Genomic DNA, 13965 nt, shown 5'->3' on the forward strand with positions numbered 1-13965 from the left:
TCAACCGTCCGGGGAACACGTGTTACCGACATTTAGATCCGGCAGTCGAGAGACTTGTTTCTTTTTGCGGATAGAAAATTGTAGGATTTGCCTGAGAGATTCTTTTGCGAGGTAGTTGTGCCAGGATGTCGCTTGGGGTAGGTTGTATTTGAACTGTTGCGAGGGAGTGAGTGTCTCGAAACTTTTAACCGACAGTGATTTAGCGCACTTTATTGTGGTCGGTGTTCAAAATAAATAGTGGTTAACACCGTAAAATACGAATGAGTTAACAAGAGTCAATAAAGATCGTTCTGTTTTAGTCACAGTTAGCCCCGACGCGCACTCGGATAAATACGATAGAATCCGTTCTAGATACAGTCAGTTACTACTAATTATTACCTACCTGTTCCCTGTACCTTCCGTGATTGCCGCAGGTGAACGGCGACTTACGACTAGGGGTGTAATAAAGGGCATGAAATGAAGGCCCGACTACTCGAAACCGGGAATTTAACAAACGATCGTTCGAAACGGTTCTCATGGAATTGGACAGATTCGCCGTTCGCAACGGATCCACCCACTCGTTACCGACAAATTGCGTATGATTTACGTGGAAAAAATATTCAAGTAAATTGAAGTAAGCACAAAGTTACATAGTATATTTATTGATCATGATCACTACCTCGCGTCCAAATTGTCAGATTCAATACTAAAATACGAATCTTAATAAATAACAGAGCTTATATAGAAAATCTTTTAATTCCTTCGAATAAAAGCGGAACTGAACTTCATTAAAAAGAATTATTACAGATGTTGTATAAATACAGTATTTTTAATTCATAGAAATATAGTTAACCCTTCATAATACGACCATCCGTAATTGGGTCATTTACTCTATAACGTGGATATCTATTGCACGTACGAATCTACCCATCCTGTCCCTCGATCACGAATAGTTGTTGCGTCCGCAGCAGTATCTAAGCAGGAAATCGAACGGTGATAAGATACAATTTACCGTCCCGGGTAACTGAGACATAAAGCGGTGGCTCATGCCCCGTGAGCAGATTCATTGGACAACTTGTCGGTGCTCGAACGGCGCCCCATGCTGTTTCCACAAATGGCGTTTGCGCCAGTAACATCGCGCTCAACGACGGCGTCTCGGGACTTCCTGTTTATGAAACATGGGCCCCATACAGGTGGATGGAGAATCCCTGATGGGACACGGCTTGATGGAATAACCGATGGCCGCTCGAAAGACGATACAAGGTGTCCCACGTAACGCTACTCGCTATTTTTATGCTATTTACAGCCATGCAACCGAAAGTGTTTTGAACCGTATTTTAATAGTATCGAAAGTTTTACAAATGACGATAAACAAAATTCCGAAAATACTTTTGTTGTATAGCGAATATGGTCAATATCAATAGGACCGTATGTTTTTTTTTTCATGAGATTGTAGGCAGACCTGGGCAAATTTTATTTGAAATGAAAATAAGAAATAACTATTTGAAATAATTTATTTCGGAACTTTATTTTCAATACTGTTATTTGAAAATGAAAATATTATCAATTCATTTGAAATACTAGCCATTTCATGTAATACATTATTTTGTTATTTTTGACTGCGGTCGTGAGATATTTTTGCAAAGAAACTTTAACATAGTTATGTTCTGGAGCTTTGGGACGTTTCGGAAACGTTGACTCTTTGGTGTTCCCTCGTTTTGATAGTTCTACTTTAGATATTCAAGGAAATCGCAAGCGGGAATATCTTTTACTGTTTGCCACCTGGAAAGGATATAATAATTTGTTATATAGGATTCTAAATATTTGTATTTGATGTAATTACCTGAGGGAAGAATGGAATACGGTCTTCCTGGAAAACGGTCTCCTCCGATTCTGGTATATAATTCGGGATATCATTTGCCACAGATTCAGTGCTCAGAAGATTCTCGTTTGGGAAAGTGATCTCATTGCTGCCTCTATAGTATTCGTAATTTGGAAAATGGACTTTATTTACAAATACTCGAGGCGGTTCGGCTATTATTGCTGAACCAGTAATTATTCTGCCCTCGGTTCTAGGCCCTGAATATTTACCTACAGTAGAGACAAAAATGACAGCGTTTAACGTAAAAAATCCATTTTTTGGAATTAATGATGATGGAAAGTGATTATTCTTAAAAATTTAATCGAACTAAATATACCCAAGAGTACTCAAAAGTATACTAGAAAGGTTTGTCGGTTTTACCACGGAACACACTGTACATTTCGGTATAACGACTCTAGAATAAGATATAAGAAATACTGGGGGTACTCAGTAATAAATTCCTGGGGGATTTAGCCACGGAATAGGGAAGACAAGGTTGCCTTCCGGTCAGAAGACTGTGACGGACCACGCGACACTTACACTAGAACCCCGATGGAGCCTAGTTCTTAATAAAAATCAAATTCCCTTTGACTGATATCTCTGAAAAATGTTCACTGTACAAATACTTCTCCCCTTCACTGTAAGTCGATCATTGGTAGCGAATACGTTGACAGTGGCTGTGCGCAATATGCAGTGTACCCTAACTCCAGAATTGACTTACGTCGCTGATCACGGAAACGATTCGCCTGTCTATGCTGGCCGAACCGAATTCTATTAAAGAGTCGAAAGAACCCTCCGTTGTAGTTATTCAGATAATAAACCAGCTCGCTGGAGTCCCTCGGGCACCTCGGGAATGCTCTGTAACACGCCGGGGAGTTCCCTCTGTTGCTGTAACCGAGGATCATCGCTCGTCCGAAGTTCAGCAGAGGGGAATCACCGGCGACGTCGACTTTGGTCAGCCATCTGAAAACACGATTCGATAGAGGAGTGAAGAAACCGTTCTACGAGTGGTGGTCTCGACCAGGAACAGCAGACGTACTCCATGAGAGTGTTTTGTCCGAAGTAGTCGAAGAGATTCGAGGTTTGTTTGCCTAACGATCTCCCAGGAAGCTTTCCGCTGGCCATCTCGCAGAGTATCCGTGGCACGCACTTATAGTCATCGTGACGGGATATGGAGGAGAGGGCATCGAGGAGATTCAGCCGAAATCCACCCGGAAGATCGAACGTTCCACCTGATGTCGTCGGGTAATTCGATTGGTAGTAGCTAGACGCCGTATCCGCCGGATAGGAGGTGGTCTGATGGAGCTATAAGTAGAAAAGTTCCGGGAAACTTGGTGTGGGAGAGACCGTCGCTTATTTCGGCCCCGTTCGATCAGTTTTATTATTTTGCATGGCGACTGTCTGGTAATAATTGATATACGAATGATCTATTAAAATTTTTGGATTTATGGTGATCTATGCTTTAAGTAGCGTTACAATGAATAGTTTCACTTAATTTGTTCGTAACGTTTCATTATGGAGATGTTATGTGCGACATGTGTTATACGTAGATTTCATCCTTGTCTGATGAAAGGCCATTTTGATCCAGCTGTGACAATCGAATTTTGCGTGCAAGAATCTACATATTTTTATCTACATTTTTAACTGTAAAAATCCACCATTTCACGTGCAATGACCAACAGTGTCTTTTTTTAAAAAAAATTCTGAGAAAATTCGACTGTTAACAACTAATCCTTAGTTTCCAACGTACCGGAGATTGGTTCTGGTCGAACAGATTCGCAAAAATGTCGGTGAAGGAGATCTGTCTGCCGGTCGACCCGTTCCACTGACTCTTCCCACCAGTCGGCCCGCCGCTTTCACGATCAAGGTGATCGCCAGCCAACCGATCGATACACCTACGCGACCGTTTCCTCGACAGTGAATTATCCAACGGTTTTCGTCCCTTTTCTGTCAATAATAATACGTTTTTCTACTCACTGCAACAAATCCGACGCGTTGTAGTTCTTTCGTGAACCGTCGAAGTCGCAATAACGAGCATCATCGATTTCCTGTGGAACCCTTTGAGATCGAACCTCGGCACGAGCGTCAAAACGAAGAAAAAAACAAATAAGGATGACGTTGAATATCATCGCGTAATTCACTGTTTCTACCGTTGAAATTAAACGTTAAGTTTCCGTCGTCTCTACTTCCTTTCCTCTTCCTTTTCGTTCACTCAGATCTTCAATGACGTTCTTATAAAAATTATATTAACGTCCACCGTGACATCCTGGTACGATTTAACGCAATCAATTTTAGGAGAGACACTATTATTGTCTTGAATCGAGGAGAAATCTGTCGAGATAAACTTTAATAGTTCGTAAAGAAATTTTGTAAGAAATTGATAGTGATAAATGACAGATTCGGTTGGAATTATAGTTCGAATAATTCGTTTTTAGGAGACACTACTTTTCACGGTTTAAAGTGAACCGTACGACTGACTCACTTCGCGGATGATCGTGTCACAGTTCCACGGGCAACTGGAACTTTCTTCGAAACCGCTCAGAGGCGTAGGTAGGCAGAAACGTCATCGCGGGCTACTCTCACTTCGCGTGCCCGCTTTTCGCGCGTATGCGCCATTGCCGGATACGTCTTCGTGCATGTTCTCAAGGATACGTGTAGTTTAGTATATAAAATCGATTTATTTGTCAATGAACAAGGGATTCGTAAATGACACAAGTAGTCGTCGTTGCTCTGGCACAGATTCGAAGAGAATGTCTGGATAAGTAGCGTTGCTTCTTGTTTAATTTACTAGTGACACGTATCCTGCATACAATATACGTCGCTGAATATTATCAGTTGAAATACTTTGTTCATATTTCGTATTTTACCATCAAGAAAAGATTGTGCCCCTTTGTATTTCTTCTTGGCGAACTCTATTTCGATGAGTCTCAAAATATTATTCTGAGCTTTCAATGTGGATAATACTCCTAATCAATCCATAAATAAATATTGAAAGAACTGAAGAAAATATTTCAAATGAAACATTTACGCGAGAAACCCGGTATATTGAAGGTTATTCTGCATTTAGTATTAAAACAGATGTAGAATTATAGTATTAAACAAATATTTTGTTCTCGCTCGTGTCTGTGTGTTAATGGAACTCATAATCAGCTTTGATAATTTGACAAATACAGCGTGTCAATATTTTGTCACGTAATTACAAATACTTTTCGTTAACAAACATTATATATTCGTCCGTATAATGTTTTCATATTACTCAAAAACATTTACGACTTTTACTTGTCCTATTATTTATGAAATACATTCACTCGATAATTCCAAAATGAACACGTTCACCACCACACAGACTGTCTGGATCAACATTGGTCAGACCACTAATGTTTTTAACATTAACAAACTTTGTAAATTCCGAACAAATTTATTTTACATAACACCTCATCTGAGATACCACTTTCGTAACTCTTATGTTTAATTCATGTGCCAATAACATACAGTCAACGTGTTAAGGTAACTTTCTATTCTCCACAAAAAGGTGTACCAATAAATACAAAAAAAACCTATACGTATTAACGCTATTGTTAAAGCAACACTGACTTCCTATTTCTTTATAAAAAGATCGTCACCAATCATTAATAATCATTACATAATTTCTTCACAGATCCTGATCCAGACAAGAAATAGAGAATCACTTATTGGTACACCTGACAACAATGCAAACAGAACCAACAGAATTTAAAGTAATAGTAAGTACAATTGGTCAACGAGCGTGGCCAGAGTCGACGGCGTTCAGGTAACGTTAACAGCCTTAAAGGTAATATAATTAATTGTACGACATTCGGCATCGCTGAATCTCCGGTTGTTTTTGTTACGGCGTCGCGTCGAGGAACCTCGTTACGCGAAACCAGGCGAGAAAACACGAACGGGGGGAAGCTTTATTCGCTTCCCGTGGATTAAACGGGTATAATCGCGGGATGCAGCGTTCTGCGTCATCGGGATATTTACAATCTGTACACAGGACTCTCTCCGTTGGTTTTTGTACAACGTAAATGGCGGTTTACAGTTAATCCGTGAACGTGGCGTCGTCGTCGCAGCCTCTTCCTCGCTTCGCCAGCTGATGACAGAGTCTCGGGCTGCCTACAATGTCGCCCAGGAACACGCTCAATAAATAATTCTCCTTCGTCGGATTCGGCGATGATTTGTACTCGCTGTAAAACGAAGAATCGAAACACGTTAACTTTATGATCGGCCACGTGTGTGTTCACTGGCGAGCGTGACTAATGATCGGGGTTAAAGGGCTAGACGAGGAAGATAAATTTGCAGGCACTGTGGACAATTGAAACGGGTAACGTGAATTGTCGATGGATGCTGATGGTTTTAGTGTAAATTATTGTTGTCTTTATGCTGCCGATGGGAGACCGTGTTTGTTATATTTGTCTCCAAAAAAATATGTTCAATTACATAGACATAGAATTAATACATACACCCCATCAGAGGTCGCAACATACTCCGGAATGCCTCAACTAACATCAATTACGAATTCCCAAATAGCTTCATTCTGGTACACTAGAATCTCTTCACTCGTTCGAGAGACGGTTGTATCCTCCTAATCGTATAACGAAACTGTAAAACCAACGAGAATCCAAGTCTCCCCTCGGGTGTTTCAGGAACCCGACCAAATTCCAGGAATTCCCCGATAATTCGTGAAGAGCGATCGGCCTGATAAATCGTTAAAAGGGACTGGGCGCGACGGTGGCCACCCTTCTAATGGGCTGCTGGCACTTTCTTCGAATAGAGGAGCTAATAGAAATCCGTGCTACCGTGTCTAGCACCGGTTCTCCCTACCCACCATCGAAACGAGCTTGCACTAAATTCAGTTGCGAGTAACGCCAGGAGCAGATAGCCTTTAATGGCGGCCTCCACGACCGTCCTAATGCATCCCTGATAACTCTGCCCCGACGTTTGTCCCTCTACGGGCTCGTACCTAGCGCCTGGCTCCCGTTTTACGAGCGTCGCGAGCTATCTGCCCGTAGATTCGAACGGCTTATCAGCGATCCCGCGACGCCTGTTCGACCGTGAATGAAGAGGACGCGTCAGCCGGGACGAAATTCGAATTCGTCACCTGCGAGCGAATGAAGTGGCGTCGGGAGGAGAAAGGGCAACGGAACGGGGGAAGGGTGAATCGGACGTTGTTGCTGGCAGAAAACAACTCGTAGAGGTTTAACGGAGCGTGGATGAGGGACCGATTGTCTTGAGTCCTTCGCAGGGTTCGCTGTGGGTGAAGAATAGAAAGGATAATGTTGTGTTGTATCGTGTGGTGGTGTGAGGTTGAGTTGAGTAGGTACAATTTTATTCGAAAATTGTATAGTGAAAAGCAACAGTAGCTATAAGCGTTATCCTGATTTTTAAAGAGTTAACCTTGCTGTTCCCTTTGCTTACCTCTAATATTTTTATCCGTTCGGACGAAATTTCTTCAAATGTGGAAATAAATTGTTCTTAAAAAATGCAATATACACGAAAAATACATGGAAAATTTAAAAACGTTGAATACTAGAAATAAATTTTTGAAATATGATGCTTATTGAAACAGAATTTACATTTCAGGTTATATGGACCCCAGGAGAACAGCAGGGTTAATGAGATTAAATAATTATTTGCCAAATTTCTACTCATTGAAGACGGAGTATTATTTTATTATAAAAATTGCAATTTCTATGTTCAATCAATGAAAAATAGTGAAGTACTTTTTATCTGTTATTTGTTATTCGAAACTGTTTACCTAGATAAGAAATTTGCTGATTTCTAGTTTCAGGGTTTGATAAGGTTTGAGGGTTTGGATAAGGTGTGTGCATATGCCATGATGTTTGTTGTTTAAATTTTGCAAAGTCATTTGATGTGAATGAGAGTTAATTGTTCATTTGTTATACCTACTATGTCGATGGGCAGGAGTATCCTTCTAAGAAATATAATTGAATGTAAAAGAAGTGAAGTGAAAACTGATTCGAGTTTAAACTAGGAGAAATTTACAAGTTTTACTTCTAAATATTTGTCAGTGTTAATTGTAATAATATTTCATTGCCACAACCGTACAACACTTCGGTTAATAAAATTTGTTTAAAGTTTCCGACAGTAGTAAATGTGACTGACAAATCGATAATTGCACGTGTTATATCCTAATTAACAAGTTAACATCGAGAAAACTATAAAGTGTAAAATATATGACAGGGAAGGGGAAAGTTTAGATGACAAGTCTATTTCTATTCGAATCGGAGACTTTCGATTTCAACACTGACCTTTGTCAGCGCCTCTAAACTTTCATCGCCGATTCACAGCATGATGCTTAGTAATCTGACGTAAAATCAGTTACTCAATTCATTCCCGATCGCTACAATAAATAGTATAGCGCTACTGATATAAAAATTTGGAAGTAGTAGAAGTGCTATTAATCAATGACTTCTTCTTACCATATTTCATCTCTCCATCATTCTTCAATCTCCTCTAAACTACCAGATCACGGATTTTAATCAAACATAAAAATTAGGAACCTACTAAAGAGGAATTTTCAAATACTCAGGTAACAAATAAAACATTGATCAATGTTCTATATAATCCAAATGAATTTTTATCGCCTAGACATCTTTTTATCTGTATACTAGTTACTACTGACTAAACACTTGGAACTTAAATTTTCAATTTCTTAAGTTTTAGTTTGGTCAAAATAAGTTTGTAATTTCAGTCACACTAGGAGTAGTGTATTTCCAATCAAGCAGTTATATTGTAATTTTCAAGTTATATTGTTTACCTGCAGGAAAAACCATTCTCATTTGCTTAGTAAAGGGTTAAGGATCCAACACATGAAACGAAATTAAACTTCACCCTAAAAGCAGTGTGCCATCCAAGAATGCCTTTTCTTAAAAAAAGAAACCCGTCGCTAATCTCTTATCCGATAGAATTTCACTCGCAAGAGGTAAGTTTGGGGGGAGGAAGACTAATCATCGGAGCGATTAATGTAATAAGTGCAAATCGTAGGTTCGATAGAAAAATACAAATGGGCAAGAAGAAGAGGAAACAAAAATGACCGAGTAAGGAGGGGGAGTGGTCGATTGGTTCACAGTTGGCCGCGCAAATGGGTCAGTAGTTTTCCACGATGCGCTAACGCGGCCCGTTATTGGGTCTTCCTATCGGCCAGGCGTTTCGCAAGTCGATCGACCCGGGAGTTAGGTGGAAAACCAGTCCCCTGTAGTCGTGCTCGCGCCCTCGGGCCGTGAACTTCAGGGTCGTGGTTACGCAACCCGGCCGCAAACAAGATCGGCCGAGTGCATCTCGGCGCAACGGTGTCGAGTGCACGGTATCGAAATGACGTTATCAGTAGCTCGTTGGCAGCCTCTTGTTTTACCGATGCGCTTCCATAGTCGATCCTCGAAGGACGAACGATCCACGTAACCGAGGAAAGAAACGATCGGCAATTACGATCGCTTTAACGACTGGTTCGAGAAGAAGATCCAATGCAAATGCATGGTATCGAAACTTGTAACGAGATGGTCGCGTTGCGATTGAGAAGAAACTATGCGAAGGTATCGAGCCTCTGGGGAAAATTGAACGATGGTTACGTAAAGGTGTAACGGTTTTATTGCCATGGGAATAAGAATTAGGTCTTTGAGAAACGCTGAGTTGGGTAAATGTTGATTTGGACTAATGGTTTGTGACTTGTTGTGTTTCTTTGGTTTTGGAAATAGTGGATTATAATTAGTCGAATTGAGCTGTTTATAGTTATCGAACGAACGTGAGGATATGTGTATAGCAGCTCGAAGTAATTAATCATATTTCAATCGTGCTATAGATTTAATAATGCTATGTAATTGGTAGTCACTTTTGTCTATTATGTTCCTCTCGGTAGTTTAATGGCGGTTCAGGTCTATCCCACTGTGGTCCGAGTAAGTCTGTTTATGACTACTTGTACTCTTTTTTTAGCTAAGCTATATTCTAATATTTATTAAATGTCACGAGTATCTTACTCCAGATGATAATTTTATATCATTTTCATGTTTCTTATTTCGATAGAAGTCTGCGAATATATCGAAGGTACTTAATTTAACAAAATTTCCTCGATATTTTTTTACTGTATGTTCAAAAAGTCATTCTCTTCTTGCCCTTTACAGCCAGAACAGAACTTCTACTCTAACGAATAGATAAAACGTCAATATCATGTTACTTTTATATCCTACCATCCCCTAAGGTCTTCATTCATCTATGAAAATATCAAAAAGGTTCAACTTTGTAGTACTATACCCTGTTTAGATTGTTCAACTACTTCGAACCATTTCATTCTGCCATTTTCAAGCAGCAGACCTAGATTTCACTTTCTGACATTCACAGAGGAATTTCTTCCGAAGGAGTTGTCGAGGAGGAAAGGTTTTACTATCGGTTACTAACAACTGAATTGAGGTAATAGTCGAGACGTGTCAGAGTTACGAAACATCGATAGTACCTGAAGACGACGTTCCAATCGAGATCGCGTTCCCGGCTCCGTTTTCGCAGCGTCTGCGTTGCATATTTGGCGCAAATTCTCTCGTAGACGCATACGTTATTGCCTAGCTCAGCTATCATTTTCTTCTCGACCTGGCCAACGTCAAGGATTTCTTCGTCGTGAACCAAAGGCAGTTCCCGCTTCGCTCGACTTGCGTAAGTCCCTGTAAGCCGAAAGGTTTCAAACGGTAATATATTATCATACTGAACAATTTCTGCGAACGTGGACTCTCAATTGATGTTGATTCCTCGAAGGACTTTTTATCTACTTCGAAATAATTTGTTAGTCAGTACTGACCTCGATCGATAACCAGTTTTCTTGTAAAGCGACTATTACACAGAAACGTGATATTTTAATTGAACACGAATAATTTACTCTCCATTCGTTGGAATAACTATTTATTCTACACAGAAATGCAACCAAGGTTAAATGAAAGTCACTATTAAGTAGAATGAAGTATTTTAGTAATAATTTTAAAACAATGAATCTGTCTTTTTTCAAATATTCCACGGCCTTTAATCTACACATTTCAAAAGTCACATCTGCATCATCCGAAATGACTGTGAGCTATGAAATGACCCCCGTAACGTGCAGCAAAGTCATCCAATGACACCGGTCAATCACGTTAATGCATTATGCAGGTTTCAATCTGCACTTCTGCACTGTTTGATTTCTGTCATCAAACCGCCAGACAGTCCCCGGTCCAATCATTCGAAACTGTATAAACGGGAGTCAACGGCTCCTTCAACTTTCGTTTTAATGAAAACCGACGGTCTCAATCCAATTTCCAGTCGTGTTGCTCGGTTCATGATTTATTGAATTTCCTTCGTTTTCTTAATTTAAACGAGCCAGATAATTGCATTAAATTGTATTATAGATATTCAAATCGTCCCTCTAAATGATTTCCAAATAAAATACAAACCCTGTATTACTCTCTCTACTTTTAATCAAATTTTATAGTATCTTAATCGTTGAATAAAGTATTCCAATTTTTCCCATAAAAATTTGGGTCTTTGGAAACAATTTAAATTCACTGCTAACCTCCGCGTCTTTGCTGGATGATTTTTTTCTAAACAATAATCTTCACCGTAAACTCAATCCGAGTAAACAAAAACTTTTAACTTAAAGTTCACGTATGCCCAAAAAATCATTCGAATTTCTTTATAATTCAATTATGCGCTATAATCGATATTCATCAATCTTCAACTGATTTCACTAACTTCCTAAAGAAGAAAGTGTAATGTAGGACACAAGTAGAGATATTTATTGATACGTTTCATTCATGAAATCATAATCAAATGTAATGATTCCGTGAAATCCGTCAGGTTATGTGCAATGATATGTAATATTTGGACGAATTAATGAATCAATCTGGGACAATCTATTTGCATGCAGGAAACACACCGCGTTACGCCTGCATTAGACAGGATTCCGTGGCTGCAACAGAGAAGTCTGCAACAAGTGGAACACTTTCGCTTTCGCTGCTCGCCAATTCGATTCACGCGCGGCGCCACGAGGACACCGGGTTACCTATGCGCGGTAGTTTCGATTCGTTTTTACTTCCACGATCTACGGAAGCATCTGTGCGACTTTCGAAACATTACGTTAAATGTACGTTTAAATGAGTATTGTGACCGAATTATTGTGTGTCTTGAAAGATTTGTCTTTTCTTATATATTGCATTAATAATTTAACAATCATCGAAATGTTTTGTACCGAGACAATTCTCGTCAATCTGCTTCTTAACTTGAGGAAGAATTGAAAAACAAATAGTAAATCCTTGTGTTGTAATTTAGGTTTTTCTATCGAGTTTCTATAATAATATGGATAATTATATGAAAATTCATGTTTATGAATGGCAATTTTTACGACGAATGTGTACATAGTTTTGTACAAAGAAAAATATGATAAAAATTTATGAGAACTGTGAAATATTGTCGAGATCATAAAAAATTTGTTACTGTTTTACGGATACGACTAAACTATTAGAGTATTTCTGGTAATATTCTTTGAATGTTTGTACAATATTAGAGGTCATAATATTTTAACATCAAATGTAATTGTATTAAGTATTAATGAGTAAAGAATATAATCTCGAGGTTCCTTATTTACAGAATTACAAAATTGATATCAATTGCCAATATTTTATTAACATGAATTTTTTCGCAAATCTTACCAGGATTCAGAGAGTACGCTAGTTTCTTCACGAAATTAGTGATCCTTACAGCAGCGATGATTACCGGAAAGCCGACCAGCTGTACCGGAAGTTCGAACGCCGGTTCCTCCGGCCGCGGAGCCGCGGCAACGAAAGAAAGTGCCAGGAAGTAAACTCCCAGGAAGAAATACACACGGTTCAGTCGCATCGTGGAATGTTATCTGAGAAATCAACCACATTCCTTCCAAGTAACTCTTTCATTTATACTTATCCAAGAATATTGAAATTCATTCCGTTTGTTAAATATTAAATCTTCTTATATGCATATATAGAGTGTTCAAATAAAAGATCTAATACTTCATGGGCTTATAGTATTCAGCGAGTGGAGTAAAAAATGTCAGATCAATATAAGTTGTAAAATACACCACTTCGATGTATAATCAACATTTATATTTTTATATTTGGAAGTATATATTGTTTCAAGACAGTATAAGAACAGACAATACGAGATACGGAAGTGATATTTAGGAATGTACGTCGATTTATGATCCGTAGATGTGAGTTTTACATTGAAATGGAGGGAAGATATATGAAACCTCTGTATCATATGTGAAAACAAGCTTGTATTTGTCTTTGAAATGACTGCTTTTATGACTCATGTTGGTTAGATATTTTTCACTCCACTCGGTGAGTACTATAAGCACCTAAAGTGTTAGACCCTTTTTTTGAACACTCTATATGTAAACCGTTTATTTTGGAAGTGACGTAAGTCCACTTTTTCTTGTTTGTTTGCTTTCAATTTACTTATTCTTATTTATGACCATGTTATCAGTCTTCTAGAAATTTTTATGAAACATTATATTTTCTTCACACAGACCAGATGTCCTAATAACCGGTAGTGTACCATACACGATTATTCTATATGCTACAATTACACGAACAATCACATATACATATCAACCATACGAACAAAAACCACTGTCCACCGATCCAACAATTACTAACTTCCCCAACAAACTTCAATTCTCTATCGGACTCCTACTTGAACACTTCGGTCAGCCGTAGAAGAGAACACACTTCGGGGCCACAAAGTCGCTAAACTCGCGCGCAAACACCGAAACGTTGTCCATCGAACTCCGCCGAGCACTATCCGCTCAGACACCGTGTTCCCGGTCCACTTTATATCAATTTCTTCGGATCGTCGCGGAATCGACGCGCGGTTACCGCCGTTATTTCCTTCCTGATCGCGTGTGCGTCACTCGGAAAACGTGGCGGACTGGTGTTGCTTCTTTGGTAAAAACTCGTCGTCGAGTGTTCCTCCGGGCAAACGGGAGGCCGTGCTCGTTCGCCGGCGACCAAGAGAAAGTGATCGCCCCTTCCCGGCCGTCGCATTCAAACGAACGGCGAGCGCCGGATTGCGACATTTAGTTCGCGCAACAGGGCTCA

At 39.4% G+C, this 13965-nt stretch overlaps 2 protein-coding genes across 2 annotated transcripts; both read right to left on the bottom strand.

The window, feature by feature from the left end:
- Positions 1-953: 953 nt before the first annotated feature.
- On the bottom strand, positions 954-3969 carry LOC107185770. The gene is made up of 7 exons (XM_015573527.1): positions 3818-3969; positions 3591-3735; positions 2880-3145; positions 2562-2803; positions 1823-2070; positions 1752-1761; positions 954-1144 (listed from the first exon to the last, which is right to left on the bottom strand). Exons 1-7 carry the CDS (start codon positions 3967-3969, stop codon positions 954-956), a joined length of 1254 nt encoding a protein of 417 aa, XP_015429013.1.
- A 1931-nt stretch (positions 3970-5900) lies between these two features.
- Positions 5901-12727, bottom strand: LOC107185901. Its single transcript, XM_015573675.1, has 3 exons — positions 12541-12727; positions 10326-10527; positions 5901-6045 (listed from the first exon to the last, which is right to left on the bottom strand). Exons 1-3 carry the CDS (start codon positions 12725-12727, stop codon positions 5901-5903), a joined length of 534 nt encoding a protein of 177 aa, XP_015429161.1.
- Between the last annotated feature and the right edge of the window lie 1238 nt (positions 12728-13965).

This window comes from Dufourea novaeangliae, unplaced genomic scaffold, assembly GCF_001272555.1.
Source record: "Dufourea novaeangliae isolate 0120121106 unplaced genomic scaffold, ASM127255v1 scaffold56, whole genome shotgun sequence".
Lineage (NCBI taxonomy): Eukaryota > Metazoa > Arthropoda > Insecta > Hymenoptera > Halictidae > Dufourea > Dufourea novaeangliae.